The 14,994-nt window shown below is 42.6% G+C and overlaps 1 protein-coding gene across 2 annotated transcripts in view; it reads right to left on the bottom strand.

Annotated features, from left to right (window-relative positions):
- Positions 1 to 14,994, bottom strand: part of GTF2E1 (general transcription factor IIE, polypeptide 1, alpha 56kDa) — a 76,822-nt gene that overhangs the window by 28,321 nt on the left and 33,507 nt on the right. For both annotated transcript variants that reach the window (XM_010567471.1, XM_010567470.1), the window contains exon 3: positions 4,458 to 4,659. In XM_010567471.1, coding sequence (XP_010565773.1) covers positions 4,458 to 4,659 — 202 coding nt within the window. The remainder of the gene's footprint in view (positions 1 to 4,457; positions 4,660 to 14,994) is intronic.

Here is a 14,994-nt window from a genome sequence, read left to right as displayed (position 1 = left end):
CAGTAATCTGGTATTTGGAAAAGTCTCTTTTTGGCCTTTTCGCAGCAACACTACGCTGCATTAAAAAAAGCACTAAAGTTTAAACAGGTCAAGATGATAGGCCCAGAGACCCAGCATGCTCAGATCTGTGAACCATTGTTAATCACAGGACTTGTGAAGGATTTAACTCACCATGAAAAACACAGTTCAAACCTTTGCTTGAATTGTGAGTGACAACGCCTGTGGTAAGTCACATCTCCTGTGTTACACAGGAGATGTGTACTATCCACAGATACAGCCTTGGGAGGACTGAGAAGTCCAGGCAGAAGAGAAGAAAAGATGAGAGGGCACCTTCAAACCAGAGAACCAGGGCTGGGCAAAGGCCTTTTTGTGGTGATGATGTGTTGGAGGAGGCAAGACAGAACTGTCTTCATCGTGGAAAAGCTGGATAAAGAAAGGTGATGACTGATGCAAAGCATACGACAGTCAAAGCCTAGCCCTCCTTTTGTTTTCCAAGAGAAGCTGCAGCCAGCACATTTTTCTCCAGGCTCCTTTCTAACTCAGGAGACTGATGGAGAAAAGAAACATTCCTGCTTGGATCTGGTGGAAAGAGGACATCAGGTGGAGTATTTTCTGCGTAGCGATAGCAATAAGCCTAAAATACCGTCTCTGGCCTGTGCTGCTACAAATGCATTGATCAGGGAAAGCAGCTGAATGGAAACTCACTGCTTTCCAGGCAGGGAAAACCAAACGTGACTGTTCCTCTACTTCAAAATCATATTTCATCTTCTCAGAGAAACAGATCCTCTGCAGACTGCACCCACCCTCAGCCATAAAATTTCACTCATCTGACTGCCAGTGGTACCCAAGGCTTTTCAGAGGTAACAGACCTGCCCGGACTCCTCCTCTCGTCCAGAGCAAATCCATCATGGATACTCACAGCGTCCCTGCTTTGGTGCCAGCTGAGCTGAGAGAAGTTGTCAGTGAGCACAGTTCAGTCGCTGCTATCTACCCAAAGACCTTTCCTCTAATTGAGATGCTTAAAATAAGGTTGCAGTTGGAGAAGACCTGAGTAATATGCAATTTTTTTAATTCAGCAAGGACTTAACCACTGCTTGATGAACTAATTCTGCTGGATTTTTAGGGGTAAACAGTGAGGGGAAACTATGCAGGCAGGTGATCATCTCTTTTCCCCAAATAAAAAATATTGGCGAGTTCAGTCGCAGTTTAGATTGAGGGCTACTCACAGCCTCCCAAAAGTGAATTTGCTGGGGTCTGTTAGTAAAATACTTCACAGCATCTGTTTTAACATGTGTCCACACACTAACTGGTTCTCTCCTGCAGCCAGCCCTGCTAGGAGAACTTCACAGCAGCCTTGAATTTTGGGAAAGAAGACTCACGCACATGTATTGCTTATATAACCTAAGGAACCACACAGAGACCTTCTTTCCAGTACGTTATTTCAAGTGTTGGTACCTTTCAGCTCTCCAAGACAGGCGTGTGTTCTGTGAAAAGCACCACTCTGCTTCCCACACAATAGAAATCTCTAACTAGCGTTTCCCTGACGATTTTATGTAATCCACTTTCCTCACAAGATACACAATGCAGCTCTCCCCCAAGCTCTCCCTCCCCATGACTGCAGCGTGACAGCTAAATACTCAGTAGTGCCAGGAACTGCCTAATAATACTTTTGCACAGAGGTCCCCGTAAGTGTGCCTAAAATGGACTTTTTCCCCTATGCGGTATCATTCAGCAGCAAAACACTTATTCCATGTCAGGAACATTTCAAAAATGAAAGTAACAACTCTAAGAGACACCTACAGTACTAATTACCTTAAGCCACCTACTGCAATGTCCCACACTTAGGTGGAACCATCTAGACGCTTTCCGTCTGCTTTTGGACCTCAGTGAGCTTTGCAAACGTGCCTCGATTTACTTCTTTGCGGAACTGCATCTTCAGCGACACTGTTGGTAGGAGTGAGCAACCCTTCAAGACTACATGACCAGGGGAATACACCTTACTGCAAGAAGAGATCTTACTGTTCAGCAACCCTGTTCCAAAATACAGGATTAAACACCATGGATCCAGCACCAGCAAAAGTCCAGGTGCGCGAGCTGCTTTACAGGCAGCACAGAGCAGATGAAGGGAGTGCACTCTTAAATCTTTCTCTCTCTCTCTCAGATCCAAGTTCTGCTTTTTCCTTGCCTAGGTCTAGACTTTGCATGGCCACCCTGCAATCAGGAACTGTGGCAGCTCAGTGGCCCAGATGTGGCTACATTTGCTCAGTTACCCATCGGTTGTTTTACCCTGATGGAAATCCCTTAATGAGTGGTTAGCTGCCTTTAAAGGCGACATAAATAATCCGTGACATAGCTGAGGTATGGCCCACAGAAACCACACCGTGCAATGGGAAACAACTTGAAATTTTCATCTCAATCCTGCCCAGCCTATTAAGAAAAGGTCTTGCATAATGGGGACCATGCCGTGTTTGAAATAAAGCACTTTTTCACTTTGCTGCTCTTAAGAGCTTCAACTTCACAACAGACAACCCATGGTTCTTGATAGCATGACCACAGAACATTAATTCTGTGAAGATTTTTGTTATATTAAATCATGCTATTTTGACATAAGAAAATGGAAGGGTTATTAAAATCCATCCGTTTTCAAAAACCACAGAGAAGGGCTTAGGTAAAGCAGGTTTATTTCAAAACCTGTGGGGCTAATTCATGTCCTCCCAAGATTAAGAAAATTAACAGCCTCATAGAAGGATACGAATGAAGATCTGCCTGGTTTTCCACGGCAGGTAAATGGCAGTTATGCAATATCAGTGCGGTCGCTTAGAGCTCTAACTCTCCTGAAAACATATGAAGTCGCCTGCATTGGTGCGAAGAGATGATGCAGGCACTTTGTGACCTTTTCTGTTTGTTTCAGAATCACAAAATGTCAGTTTCCTCAATGATTTCAGACACTCAAGACTCCATAAAAATGGAAGGAATAAATAACCCAGGGTTTAGCACTTAAAAAAAAAAAATAATCTCACAGCAGCGCTTTCATGCAATTAGCTGCTTTGAATTAATAAGAGTTAATAAATAATTAAATCATCGTATGTGCTGAAGCAAGTTGTGTTCAAGTAAGCATTTAAAAAGCCGCCTATTTATTTTGTCATTCCTTGCACAAAGTAATTAATCATTTACAATGTTTTTTAAGTATTTAAGAGTCAAGTAAGTGGGTGCTGCTATTTAATCATGGGAATGCACCAGGCTTCTGCTGTGATAATTTCCTGTGCACAGAAGGGAAAGACTGAGAAATGACTCTCTTTTTGGTGCAGTTATCCCAGTTCTACTACTCAACCTACAAAAAAGGGATTTAAAGCAAAGGCTAGTGATTCAGCTTGGGCAGAAAGGCTTCAAAGACTCCCCATATCACCAAAGACATGTTGAGTGACCTTGGAAAAGTCTCTTTCCCTCTCTATATTGCTTCTGTTTTTCTATCAGAATGATGAGGAAAATTAGCTACCTTCTTGGCTAGAAAAAGACTATGAATAGGCAAAGAATTTTTAATTATATTAATTAGAAACTGTCTAGCATGAATATATGAGGAACATTCTCTCTCAAGGTTAGCCTGAGAGAAAAAAATGAGTATCTTGCTTGCTCTCCCATTAACTAAAGCCAAGCACCCCAAGGCACTGTGGGAATGCTTCCCTGCATGGTACATTCCTCCCCATGTGTTTAATTAATTTTTTTTTTAAACACAGAGAAGAGCATCACATTTCACCACAGCTGACAAAACTGACAGCTCCCCACATCTTTCTGCATTATTTAAACATAATCTGTTTTTGTACAGCTAGGAATGTTCTGAAAGAAAGTGTCATTTCCCATGGGCAGGAATATTTTAAAGAGTTTTTGACTGTAACATGGTCTTCTCCCAAAAAGGTGTGTAACAAGTAGGAGAAAATCAGAAGAAAAAAATACCCTTATTACAAGTAATGTCTTCGAACTAGAACACAAAGTGTGGAATGCAGATAGCTTATTTTCAGAAGCTGGGTAGAAGCAAAAGGAATAGATGAAAGATAAGGGTTTGAGAGAAAGAAGACGGTGTAGATGTCACCCTCAGTGCTTTGCCAAACAGCTGCAGTTTGCATTTCTTAAATACTGGGGCAAGGGCTTGGTATACATACCAGCTACAGCACAGCAAGCAGCAGGTAATTCGAGTACCCCACCCCATAGAAAACTACATACAGGAGGCTGACCAGAAGAATAGTCATCTGCCTTGTTTAGTAAAAAATGGTTATGGCCCTTTGTCTCCTTATAAACTACACATTCCTTGGGGAAACCGGTCAGTTGCTTGAATAGTTGGTACTGACCAAGTAAGCTCTCAATGCAGCCAAAGGCTGCACAAGGTTTGGGAAAGCCTCACAGAGCAGACGAATGTACTACAAGGAAACAGCGCAGTGGGAGAAGACCAGGCGCATTCCCACCTCTGCTTCAGGGCAGGAATCTCTGTGGGTTCTGGCTCGAGGATTTCATAGGCTAAGTTAACATCTTCCGTCTCACGTAGCAGCGCATAGATGGGCTCAATCTGCTCATTAAATCTTGCCACGAGTGTCCTTGCATCCTTTTTGGGCATCGCCGATTCATCTTCTTCCACTTCAGTCTCACAGAAAGTACAGCGGAAAGTTCCTAAAATGAGAAAAGTTGCTAAGCATTGGAAAGAAAGCAACAGGCCCAGCTCTTTGTACAGCCTTTGAAACAGCAATGCTTTGCTGTTTTCTTAGCTTGATGCTAAATAGCTTTTCTCCCCGACAACCCCTTCCCACACACAGTGTACCTGGTTATTATTTAAGCAGACAACAAAACAAGCATTTTGATGCCATCCAGTGATACCCAGCTGGGTACAGTTTCTCGCTCTGAAAAGCCCAGATGGGCTGCAGTACCTCTACTGAGACATCTCCTAAACTCACTCCCTCTTTCTTGCTGCACATTTTAAATGTCAGCTACGACTGGGCTGTGATAAAATGCTATACGATATATTCTTAGGAGTTCAAATATCTTCTGTTTCAGGTGCTTGCACTGATATCTGCCAGGCCACGCAAACGGGCTAATTTCAGAATGAAATAGGGTTTAGTTTCACACTGCACCAACCAGCCTGCAGTAACTGTTAGTATAACCATTTTCACTCTGCAACTAATGCAAAAAGATGGCTTCTCCTTCTGTTTCAGGGCTAAAACATGCAAAATAGTCATTACTGCAGAGCAGCAAATGAAAAAACTAATCCCACCTAACCCCCATATTAACTTCTTGATATGAAGAATGGCAAGATAAGAACTGTATGAATAGCAATTAAGAATAAGATCTTTTTACAGACCTCATCAGGATCTATAAAAACAGGTCAAACAAAGGCAACTGAAATGGTTGCATGGCAATGCAGTTACAAAAAAAAACCTTCTGAACTCCTGCACAGCAGGCTTTTCAGTTTCATCACTCCATCTGTGAGTAGGACCCTTGGGGCAGTACATGCACAGTAGGACCTTACCATATGGTCCACTACGAGGGGAGCAGCACAGTGTAATGACTTATCCTTGCAAGTGCTGGACTGAGAACATATCACTGCCTCCTCATAACACATCCAGAGCGACGCTCACAGGCTTCTCGATTTCTCTTGTGCCTGTGTGATTTTTTTATTTATCCGTTCTGTGACACCTATACACATCTAGCATCATCTCCAGTGAAGAAAGGAAAAGATCTTTTTACCAATAGGGAGCCTGAGGATAGGTCATATCAGGGAAATGATAAGCTTATGTCTAAAAATCAGAATTAGAACCAGTATTGAAGCCTGCTATATCACCGACGCTATGTACAAGCACAGCTGAAAAAATGGGGTTTGCCCAGGGCATATGGGCATGATGTAATGAGACAGGCTGGCAAGCCAGGGCTTCTGGCATCTTGCTTTGCTGCTTACACAGATTTGCTAGCCTTGTCACTTCATTTTTCAGTGTACCTCCTTCTCTGCCTGTAATACAGCAATAAAACCAGACCTAACTTCTTCACTGATGGCTGTGAGGGCTAGACAATGCTTGCACGCTTCTTGGAAAACACACAGAAGCACTGTTTATGACAGGAGGCAGACCTCTTGCCTCTCTGTAGAGATGCAGTTTTCTACTTCAGCACCATCTGAAGTAGCTTTTGCTCATCATTACTTATAAACTAATGTGAATGTGTTGTATATGTGGCCTGTAATACGTACACATTTCCTGCAGTAAACTTTCTCTTTACAAAGTTTGTCTATCTACATGTTAAAGCTAGAGCACCCAACAACAGCAGTATGCAAAGTAAAGGATAAGTGGATAAAGTGCTCTTCTCTCCCATCCAAGCATGAAACACTCTGCCTATTTTTTTCAGGCTGTAAAAATTGCCCCTACTGATTCAAAAACTGTACGTTATATAAGCTGTCAGCCTGGCAAAAACTGAAGCCAAGTTTGGTCTCCTCATCCCACATCTGAGGCTACTGGCGTGACACATTGGCAAACAAGTCGAATCAATTTAAAATAATTAGCACATCTCAGTTCCCATGATGGACTATGTGAAAAAAACACAGGTTAATGAGGAAAACTCCCCTCTTTTTACATCCCCCCCAGAAGTCCTGTTACATGTTCCTGAGACAGCTCAGACTTTTCACGCTTCCATCTGTGAACCCCATGAGTATTTGCAAAAGATTAAGATCGTAGGGAGAATGGTTCCAATTCAGAGTACCAAAAAATCAGAAAGTAAATACAGCTCTAATGAAACGGAACTCCTAAAGCTATCATGGATTTGCTGCAACTTCCACCCCTCAGGGTTCTTAATAAGCAAAAAAGAAGTTAATACATGAATTATGTAAAGAATCTGGGAATGAGTGAAATGACAAGCTTCCTCCACTTATATGCTGATTTTTTTCGAGGTGATGCAGCATTTCACAAGAGGCATACGTGATTAGAGAACTGGGAAGTTGCTTTGCCACAGCAGATGGCATTTATATGTTGCAAACCTCTTTCATTAGACTTTTAAGAGGTCACAAAATGTCACCAGAGCTTTTATGACATGGCACATCACATCAGCAGTGACATGTGTTCCTTACAGATATGAATTGCATGCGACAATCATGAAGTGGAAGCCATCCAAAGGCTGAGAATGGCAATGTTCCCACTCTGACGACGTATTTCTTCCCTCAGCCCTTACACAACTGATAGTTTTCCATTCAGATATACTGCACAAACCAGGACAAGTAGATATCCTGGAGCAAACAGGCATGAGGCTTTCCTGCATCTTGGAAATGCTAATGAAGAGCGCATACATCCCCTCTTTTCCACACATGCTCCGGCACCTCTCTGGCTGCATGTAAAAACCAGCCATCTGAAAGACATCTCCTCATCTGCTCCCAGACTCTGCAGGGCAGATACGCTGGTAATCTGGCTCCCCAAGGCATACTAAGATTAAAGCAGCTCAAGCTCTGAAGTTTAGGGCCAGAATATTTAAGAGATAATTCCTAATGACTTGATTTCACTTGAGAGAAGGAAAAGGTCAACCGCCCACACACGCTGCACGCATGATGTCCAAACGTACATGGTGCATCTGCTATAATTAACACATTTAACTGGGTACAGCCTCCTAAGTCTGAGCCCAGGTCCTGCTCACACCCTTCTCAAAGGGTTCAAGCCTCATCTCCAGCCCAACAAGGTCTCTTCCTTCCACTCTGTCCTTTGGGATACTGCCTCAGACTCTCACTACTCCGACACTTACAAACTACTTAATTTTCAACCTAAATGTATTCCCATTCATTTCAAACCTACTTAGTGTTGTGCCAAAAAAATGCACCTCAGCTCAACTAGCTTCCATCTTGCTGTTAATCCTTCAGGTATATTTACAAGCTGCTGTCTTACTCATCCCTCCAACTTCATTTTGCAATGCTTAATAAGCCACACATTTTTCTTTGCCTTTTAAGACTGGCCACCCATTCTTCTGACCATGCTATCAGCCTCATTGGGCACTTTCTCCAGTTTGCGCTCGTCTTTCTGCTGTAAAGGTGGAAGTATATACAAGTGTCCAGATGAGTTCTCCCAAAAGCCCAACGGCATTAGTCCTTCTCCAATAGCCACTGAGACCTTTTAAGATCACAGTGTAACAGATCATGAAAGTGCTGCCTCAATTATCACAACATCTAGCAATACTCCCAGATCTTCTTCCTCCTTTGTAGTTTTCAGCTGATGAACTCCACATTTATAGGAAGCATTTGCATTAGATGCTAGGTGCACGACACTGTACTTTATACTATAATCTTTCAGCTCCTTTTGATTCCTCCAACTTTCATCCTCATCCAATTCTTTATTCTTGACTGCGTCACAAAACATTAAACTAATTTATTTTCAAAATCTCCCACAACTTTCTTTTAGAAGTAGCATTATTACCATTACATGGAGAGTGAGCTAAGGCACAGATGGCACAATTTCAGAAGTATCTGCTGATTTGAGCAGTACTTGATTTGAGATGCCTAAGAAATACTTTTCTGCAACTTCTGTTTCAGAAAAGCGCGTGCAGTATTTTTAATAATCTTCTTCCAGGCTCTAGAATCAGGCATCTTAAATGAGTTAGGTACAACAGCTAATGATAGTCTTTGAAAAGTTTAGCTCAGAATGACTAGTCCAACACCACACAGAAACTCAGCTGGCCTGGAAGATCAGATCATGTTTCTGTGGCTACTACAGCCATTTTCTTCAAGTAATTCCCTGACTCTCACACTGCATGTTTTCCCTTCTTCTGCAGCAAGCCAGACAAAAAGTACATTACATGCAGACAGCTCCTCTCTCTCGCTGAGCAAAGCATGTGTTTTGTGGGGGGGGAAAAAAAAAGTTATGTCACAAAGAAAAAGTTACAGGATGCATAAGCGACTTTAATTTCAGCACTCCCTAACCCTGAGCACTTCATTTGATGTTAAAAAGAGAGCATTAAGGCCCTGAGGAAAGGACAGGAGTTTCCCACCAACGGGAAGACGGACAAATGCCTCCCGCCACGTGATGTTGTGCCGACAGCCATATGGTTAATCTGCAGACCTAGAGCCCTCAGTTCCGCACTGGCCTCCGCCATTTGACTCCACGAAGAGAAGGTGACAACCTGCTAGTGCTGCAGAGGGAGCAGGACGCCTTGCCAGCTTGCTTCCTGGCAAAAAACAGGAGGATGAGAAGGGAACACCTTGGGTCCTGCTCTAGCTTCTTGAAAGAGATGTGCTTTGTGGGAACTGCTATCCTACCTGCTAGACCCAAGCCTGAGGTTTCCTTCCCAGCTCTTCCCATCTGCTCCCATCCTAGTTCCTGGCTTTTCCCCACTCTGATGGTCCTATTCTCTTTGCTAGCAAGTCTTGGTCTATCTAGTCCTGCTTTCTCAGACTGGGTTTCTCAGACTGCTCTGTCCATCCTTCTTTTTTCCTGGGCTGCTTTTTCTAATCCCAGCCTCTCCCCACTCCTGCGCCTCTCTGTCCCATGCTCTTTGAGCAGCTAATTCTGTTTCTTAATTTGAGCCCTGGTCATCAGATTAATTTCCTGTTTCAAGCCAGAGAGATGGAATATCTTTTCACAGCACAACCTGTCATTCAGAACAATGTAACACAGGCAAAAATATACATTTCTCCGGTCTCCTCTTACATTTTCTCATCAGCCCATTCTTCAATACAGCCAAACTGGTTTTTGATTAAATTTTCCTAAGCAATTTAAACTTAGTCGGATGCACAGAATGGGAAAAACTCAGCATAAAGTAAGCATTTGACAAAGTTTTGAACAGAACAAAAAACACTGAGCAATTCCTACGCCCGCCCTCCACAAACGATCAAAGCTCATGTAATGGAAATACTTAGCAACCTAAGTAATAGGCAGTGCTGTCAGTACAAATTATAATTAACTTCCTTTCATTTCTCATTGATTTTCAAGATTTAGAGCACTGTTTACGACAGCACCTAAAGGCATTTCTCTCCTGAATCATTAAAGACACAAATAGTAGGCCGAGTGGCTACAACAGATCAGGATCATTAGTTACCATAACATACTCCACATTAGGATACAAGGATACTTACCTACTAGAAGTAGCAACCCAAGGGGTTAAATTGAAGCAAAGAGAGTTTTAGTGACCTTAATGGACTGAGCTAGTAACAGAGCTAATTGTTAAAACAGCTGACTGTTAACTGGATTAATGATAATGCAGATCAGATTGTAGGAGCTGTTGATCTTCAGTGACTCCCTGACTTAACAGAGACTTCTCAGTCCTCATTAAACTGTCCTCAGCATCTCAATGAGAAAGCAATCCAGTGTGTCTGTGTGGGAAACGCACTCCTGCCCCATGGAAAGATGAGTCTCCTGTCAATTTTATTGGGTAGCCTTCCCTGGCCCCATCTCTCTTTTTTCCCCTTAGTGGAGACCTATAGTCCCAAGTACATTTACATTCACATTTGACTTCCAAAACTCCAGTTGTTTTAGGCAAAAAACAGAGAAACCCATCAATAAAATCTGTCTCCTGAACACCACAGCAATACCATTCTCTCTTGCAAGTGATTTAGTGTTTCTACACATGCATTAAAAGAGTCAATTACAGAGCACAGTGTGTTACATAAAATGTAATGCCACATCTCATCCTTCCGAGACAGGTTTCATGGTCCACTGGATCTCAAGCTCTTGAGGACACCCCACAGCCCAGGGCTCACTGCAGTACTATATCTTGAAATGTGACACAGAAAGTGTATGTTTTTATATTAGTACTGTTTGCGATAGTCCAGAGCAGACGCTGTTGTCAGAGCTTCTTAGGGTACATGAACAAACACTGGACCACGTGTAGGAAACATCAGCATTTTGGGAAGATTTGCTAACCTCACTTCTGGAATAAAACATCCAGCTTTGCCATTGAAACCCTAATCCGTCAGGCTTCATCCCAACAGTCTGAAAAGGCTCACTTTAAAATTTCTAACTGTAGAGAAGACAAGGTATATTGCAAGTGAGATGAGTAACATCGGTCAGAGACAGTGACAGAGCAAAGCCAGAACATGCGGGTGGTATCTGAAAGCAGAGAATTGAAAAGTACATGAGATGGTCAGTGCAGCGGCTGTAGTTTGAAGCCGAGTACGCAGCACCCCTGTGAACGGCACTGCAACCAAATTGTGACACTCACCAGATGAGGCCTGAGCAGATGTGAACGTGGACTGCCAAATACAGCATCTTGCTCCCCAAACTGACAGCTCTCTTCGTAGCAGGCTAAGAAAGTACAGCATCTCCTCTATTCCTCTCTGCATTTCCTGAAGAGGTACTACTACCAGGTACATACAATTAGGATTATAGCCAGGAAAGATAGCAACAACCAATACTAAAGGCTGCCTGACACATCCTATTATCAGATCCTAGACTGAAATTTGCTAAAACATCTTTTATATCACAATTCTGCCTCAGATGAGTGAGGAAGCATGTGGAGTGCGCGTTTATAAAATGTCAAGCACAGCAGTTCAGCTAGAAATGGGGATAGGAACAAATAATGTAACTAATACTGTTATCTGAAGTGAGATTTTAATCTCTTTATGAATTTTTCTGCAGTATCTGAATTCTTAAGAAAGTTGAGTTATCTACTGTTTACAAATGGGATCACGACCCCAAAATGAAGGAAAAAAAAAATTCCTTTTAACTTTATATGCCCCAAATCTAGATCCAGTTTCTCCCAGATCTGTACATATTCTAGCATAAATCCTGCTGAGTCAATAGCTGTGAGATCGATACTTCGCAGTATCAGACCATAAGGTTTTAAGACAGGTTTCTGTGAATTAGAGAACGAGCAAGGATCGTTCACCTCCAAACAGCTTGTTTTCACTGACCTGTTCAATATGAAATCAGTCTGTATGGTGCAGGCAGGAGGACAAAATCCAGGTCCTTGGGACAGCACTCAACTGCCTAGCCCAGATGTGTAACAGGTTTGGGAAGGAGCCTCATATATTTCTACCCTCCGAATCAGCCTTCAAAAAAGGTTTATTCTATGAATTCAGTAAGTGCAAAACCCACTGTTTGACCATTCAATTCAACACCATTTCGTAACATATGCACTCCAAGACATAGCTCTGACTTTGAGTACCTGATTTTGAGCCTTAATAATGCTTCTTAAACATTTTTGTTGTTTAATACAGAGTCACAGTACTGAATTGCCCACCAGGTATTAAACAGAGAGTAAACATTTTATTTGGGATTAATGTCAATCAGTTTCTTTTCAAAGCTTCTATTATTGTAATATAGATGTAGCAGACACAGCATTTAAGGGCGCTTATGCAGTAGCACTATTTCTGATTCAGATGAGGTAATTCTGCCAGAAATGTGTTCAAGAGGGTTCAAAACTGCAACTCACCAACATACGAAAAATGACCAAAGCAATTTGTTTAAAAAATAAAAACAAGATGGCAACTTACAACAACAAAAAAGATAAAGGCATACTCTTAAATGCACAGCAGGATTAGCAAAAGATGGAAGAAATATATTTTATAATTGCCATTAACCAGTGTCTCACTATAATCAGAAGAAAATTTCACTTAGCCAGTGCATATGTTCATGTATTATTTATTCTCCCTGAGAGCAGTGTGTAAATGTATAAAAATTGAGGGACTGGCAGTCCTGGAAACAGAAGGTCTCTCTGTTAAGCTGCAGAGCGGATTTTACTCAGGCAATCACATTATCCTAGGCATAATTGGGAAAAATGGTGGTGCTGGAATGTTATTACAGATGGCCAAGAATAGTGTCCAGCACTTGTTCTGGACCCTCTCAGCACAAAATGAACCCTGCTGTTAACAATAAAAGTAGGAATTGCTGAAATAAGACACCCTTGGCAACACCTTCGAACACATAAGGACAGTGTTTTTCTTCCCTGAAAATCTCAAGCATTTGGGGACAGGGAAACAGAACGTTTCAGAGGCTCGTTCCAGACCCCCCTGTTTCAGGCAATGGCAAACATGAAATACTTCCCATGCCTGAGATCCGTTTGTTAAACCACACCAGCACTTCCTATTTTCTGGAAGAGATCTATTCTTCCATGTTCACTGTCACTACCGAATCCATTTAGTAACATACAACAGATTCCCCGAGGAGAAAGATTTACAACTCTGGCACACCTACTATGCTACTTGTAGTCAAAAAGGGCTTCAAATTCAATAGATGGTGGCTCAGAAATGCCAATAACTGAAGCCCTTTACTTTCAAATTCTCTTCAGAGCTAATGTGTAGCAAGAAAAATTCCCTACTGCATGAGCTTCCTCCACAAAGCTACTAGGGCCGCCAACAGAGAATAATACAGATTAACAAAAAAATTTAAAAATATCATTTTCTACTCATTATAATAAACTCCAGTTAAAAAGAAGAGTACCCAAGGGAACACGCCATGGATGCTAAGACTTTGCATTTTGTGCAAATCTGCTCATGTACACACAAGAAAATCTATTTAAGAACATAGAGCAAGAATGAAATCCTTAAGCCATTGTCCCAAGGCAGTATTTGAAAGGCTAACGGGGCCAATGTCAGAAGCAGGCGTTTCCATACCAGTGCTTCAAGCAGTGGCGAGCCTTGGGATGGCAGCAGCTGGCAATGGCAGGAAAGAGGAAGCAAGGCAGCAAACTCCACGCCAGTGCATTGTTTCCAGCCTTATTTTCAATGGCATCACACGAAGGGCCAACACCAAGAGGACAGGCTGCTCTTCAGTCTAACTTTTCCCTTTTTGTTTTCTGAGAGGTTTTAGAGGCCTTTCACAACAAACACAGCGGGTTTTTCAGATGCTGGTTACTTAAAACAAAGATAGTCTATTACCAGAACAAACATCATGTCACTCTCCTTCCTGATCAAGGTCTGGAATAGCTCATAGGCAACACTTGCCAGCTATTTACTGGTGCAAGAGATCACGCTCCTAGCCTGCAGCTTTTGAAAGGTGCCCCAGCACTGCAAAAATATACAATAGTATGTGATAAGAATGGGTATTGCCCTCCAATTGACTTTTTGCGATTCACTTTTTGCTGCGAATACGAAGGATGATGCAGGCTAGCATCTTCTACTCAACTAACTTGTATTCTCAGCTATACAAAGGGTAACAGATCCCCTTCTAAGACTTGTGCACATGCCCTTTGCCTGGAAGTCCCACCTTTTAACTGCTGCCTTACACAGTATTTTTATAAATCTATTGAATCTTTTCATATTTCTCACATTTTATCACATGAAGCCTCACTTGTTACCAGCCATCAAGAAAACTGGAATATCCATGTATTCTTTTTTGTACCTTTAGATATTCTTCTGGATAGTCACACCAGCCCCTGTTCTCTTTTCTTCTTAATGCTATGCCTTTTAAAAACTCCTTCATGCGTAAGTTCTTACTTCTTCACTCTCAAAGGAAATATCTTTCCCCCCCTTCCTTGTGGCATGCCCAAATGAGACACTGCAAACCCATCCAAGTAATGTTGCATGAAGGGCCACCTCTCACGGCTGGGAAAGGATTACAGCCGAGCCAGATCCCACCTGCAGGACCCCCTGCACCTAACATGGTGCTCAGCGCTGTGGCCAGAGCCAGCAAAAGGGAATGAAGAGAAGTCAAGTGCGGTGGCAAAGCTTCCTCCAAAGACGGTGCGCTCGGTGCCTGACCACTCTCCTTCCCCCTCTGTCCGTACGGAGCCATTAGTGACGGGAGCGGCACTGAAAGCTTGGGCAGCACTTTGTGGCTGAGGCAGTGGCTGGCAGGAAGGGCCCCGTTTTCTCATTAAGTAGAAAAGAGAGAGCAAATGGAAAGAGAGGCTCTCCGGGACTGAGCTGAGCTCCAAACTGTGGGAAGGTGCCAGAATTGCCGTGGAGAGAAAAAAGTTGGCGGTTTCTAAGTGGCAGAGTCGCACATATGCCAGGAGGTAACCTGGAACAGAAAGGGAAGCTAACACACACTAGGCCTACAAAAACATTGGACAAAGAAACTGGGGGGGGGGGGGGGGGAAAACGGGCGAAGAGGG

This window comes from Haliaeetus leucocephalus, unplaced genomic scaffold, assembly GCF_000737465.1.
Source record: "Haliaeetus leucocephalus isolate CR32 unplaced genomic scaffold, Haliaeetus_leucocephalus-4.0 Scaffold228, whole genome shotgun sequence".
NCBI classification, from domain to species: domain Eukaryota; kingdom Metazoa; phylum Chordata; class Aves; order Accipitriformes; family Accipitridae; genus Haliaeetus; species Haliaeetus leucocephalus.
This window is presented reverse-complemented; position numbering and strand designations above follow the sequence as displayed.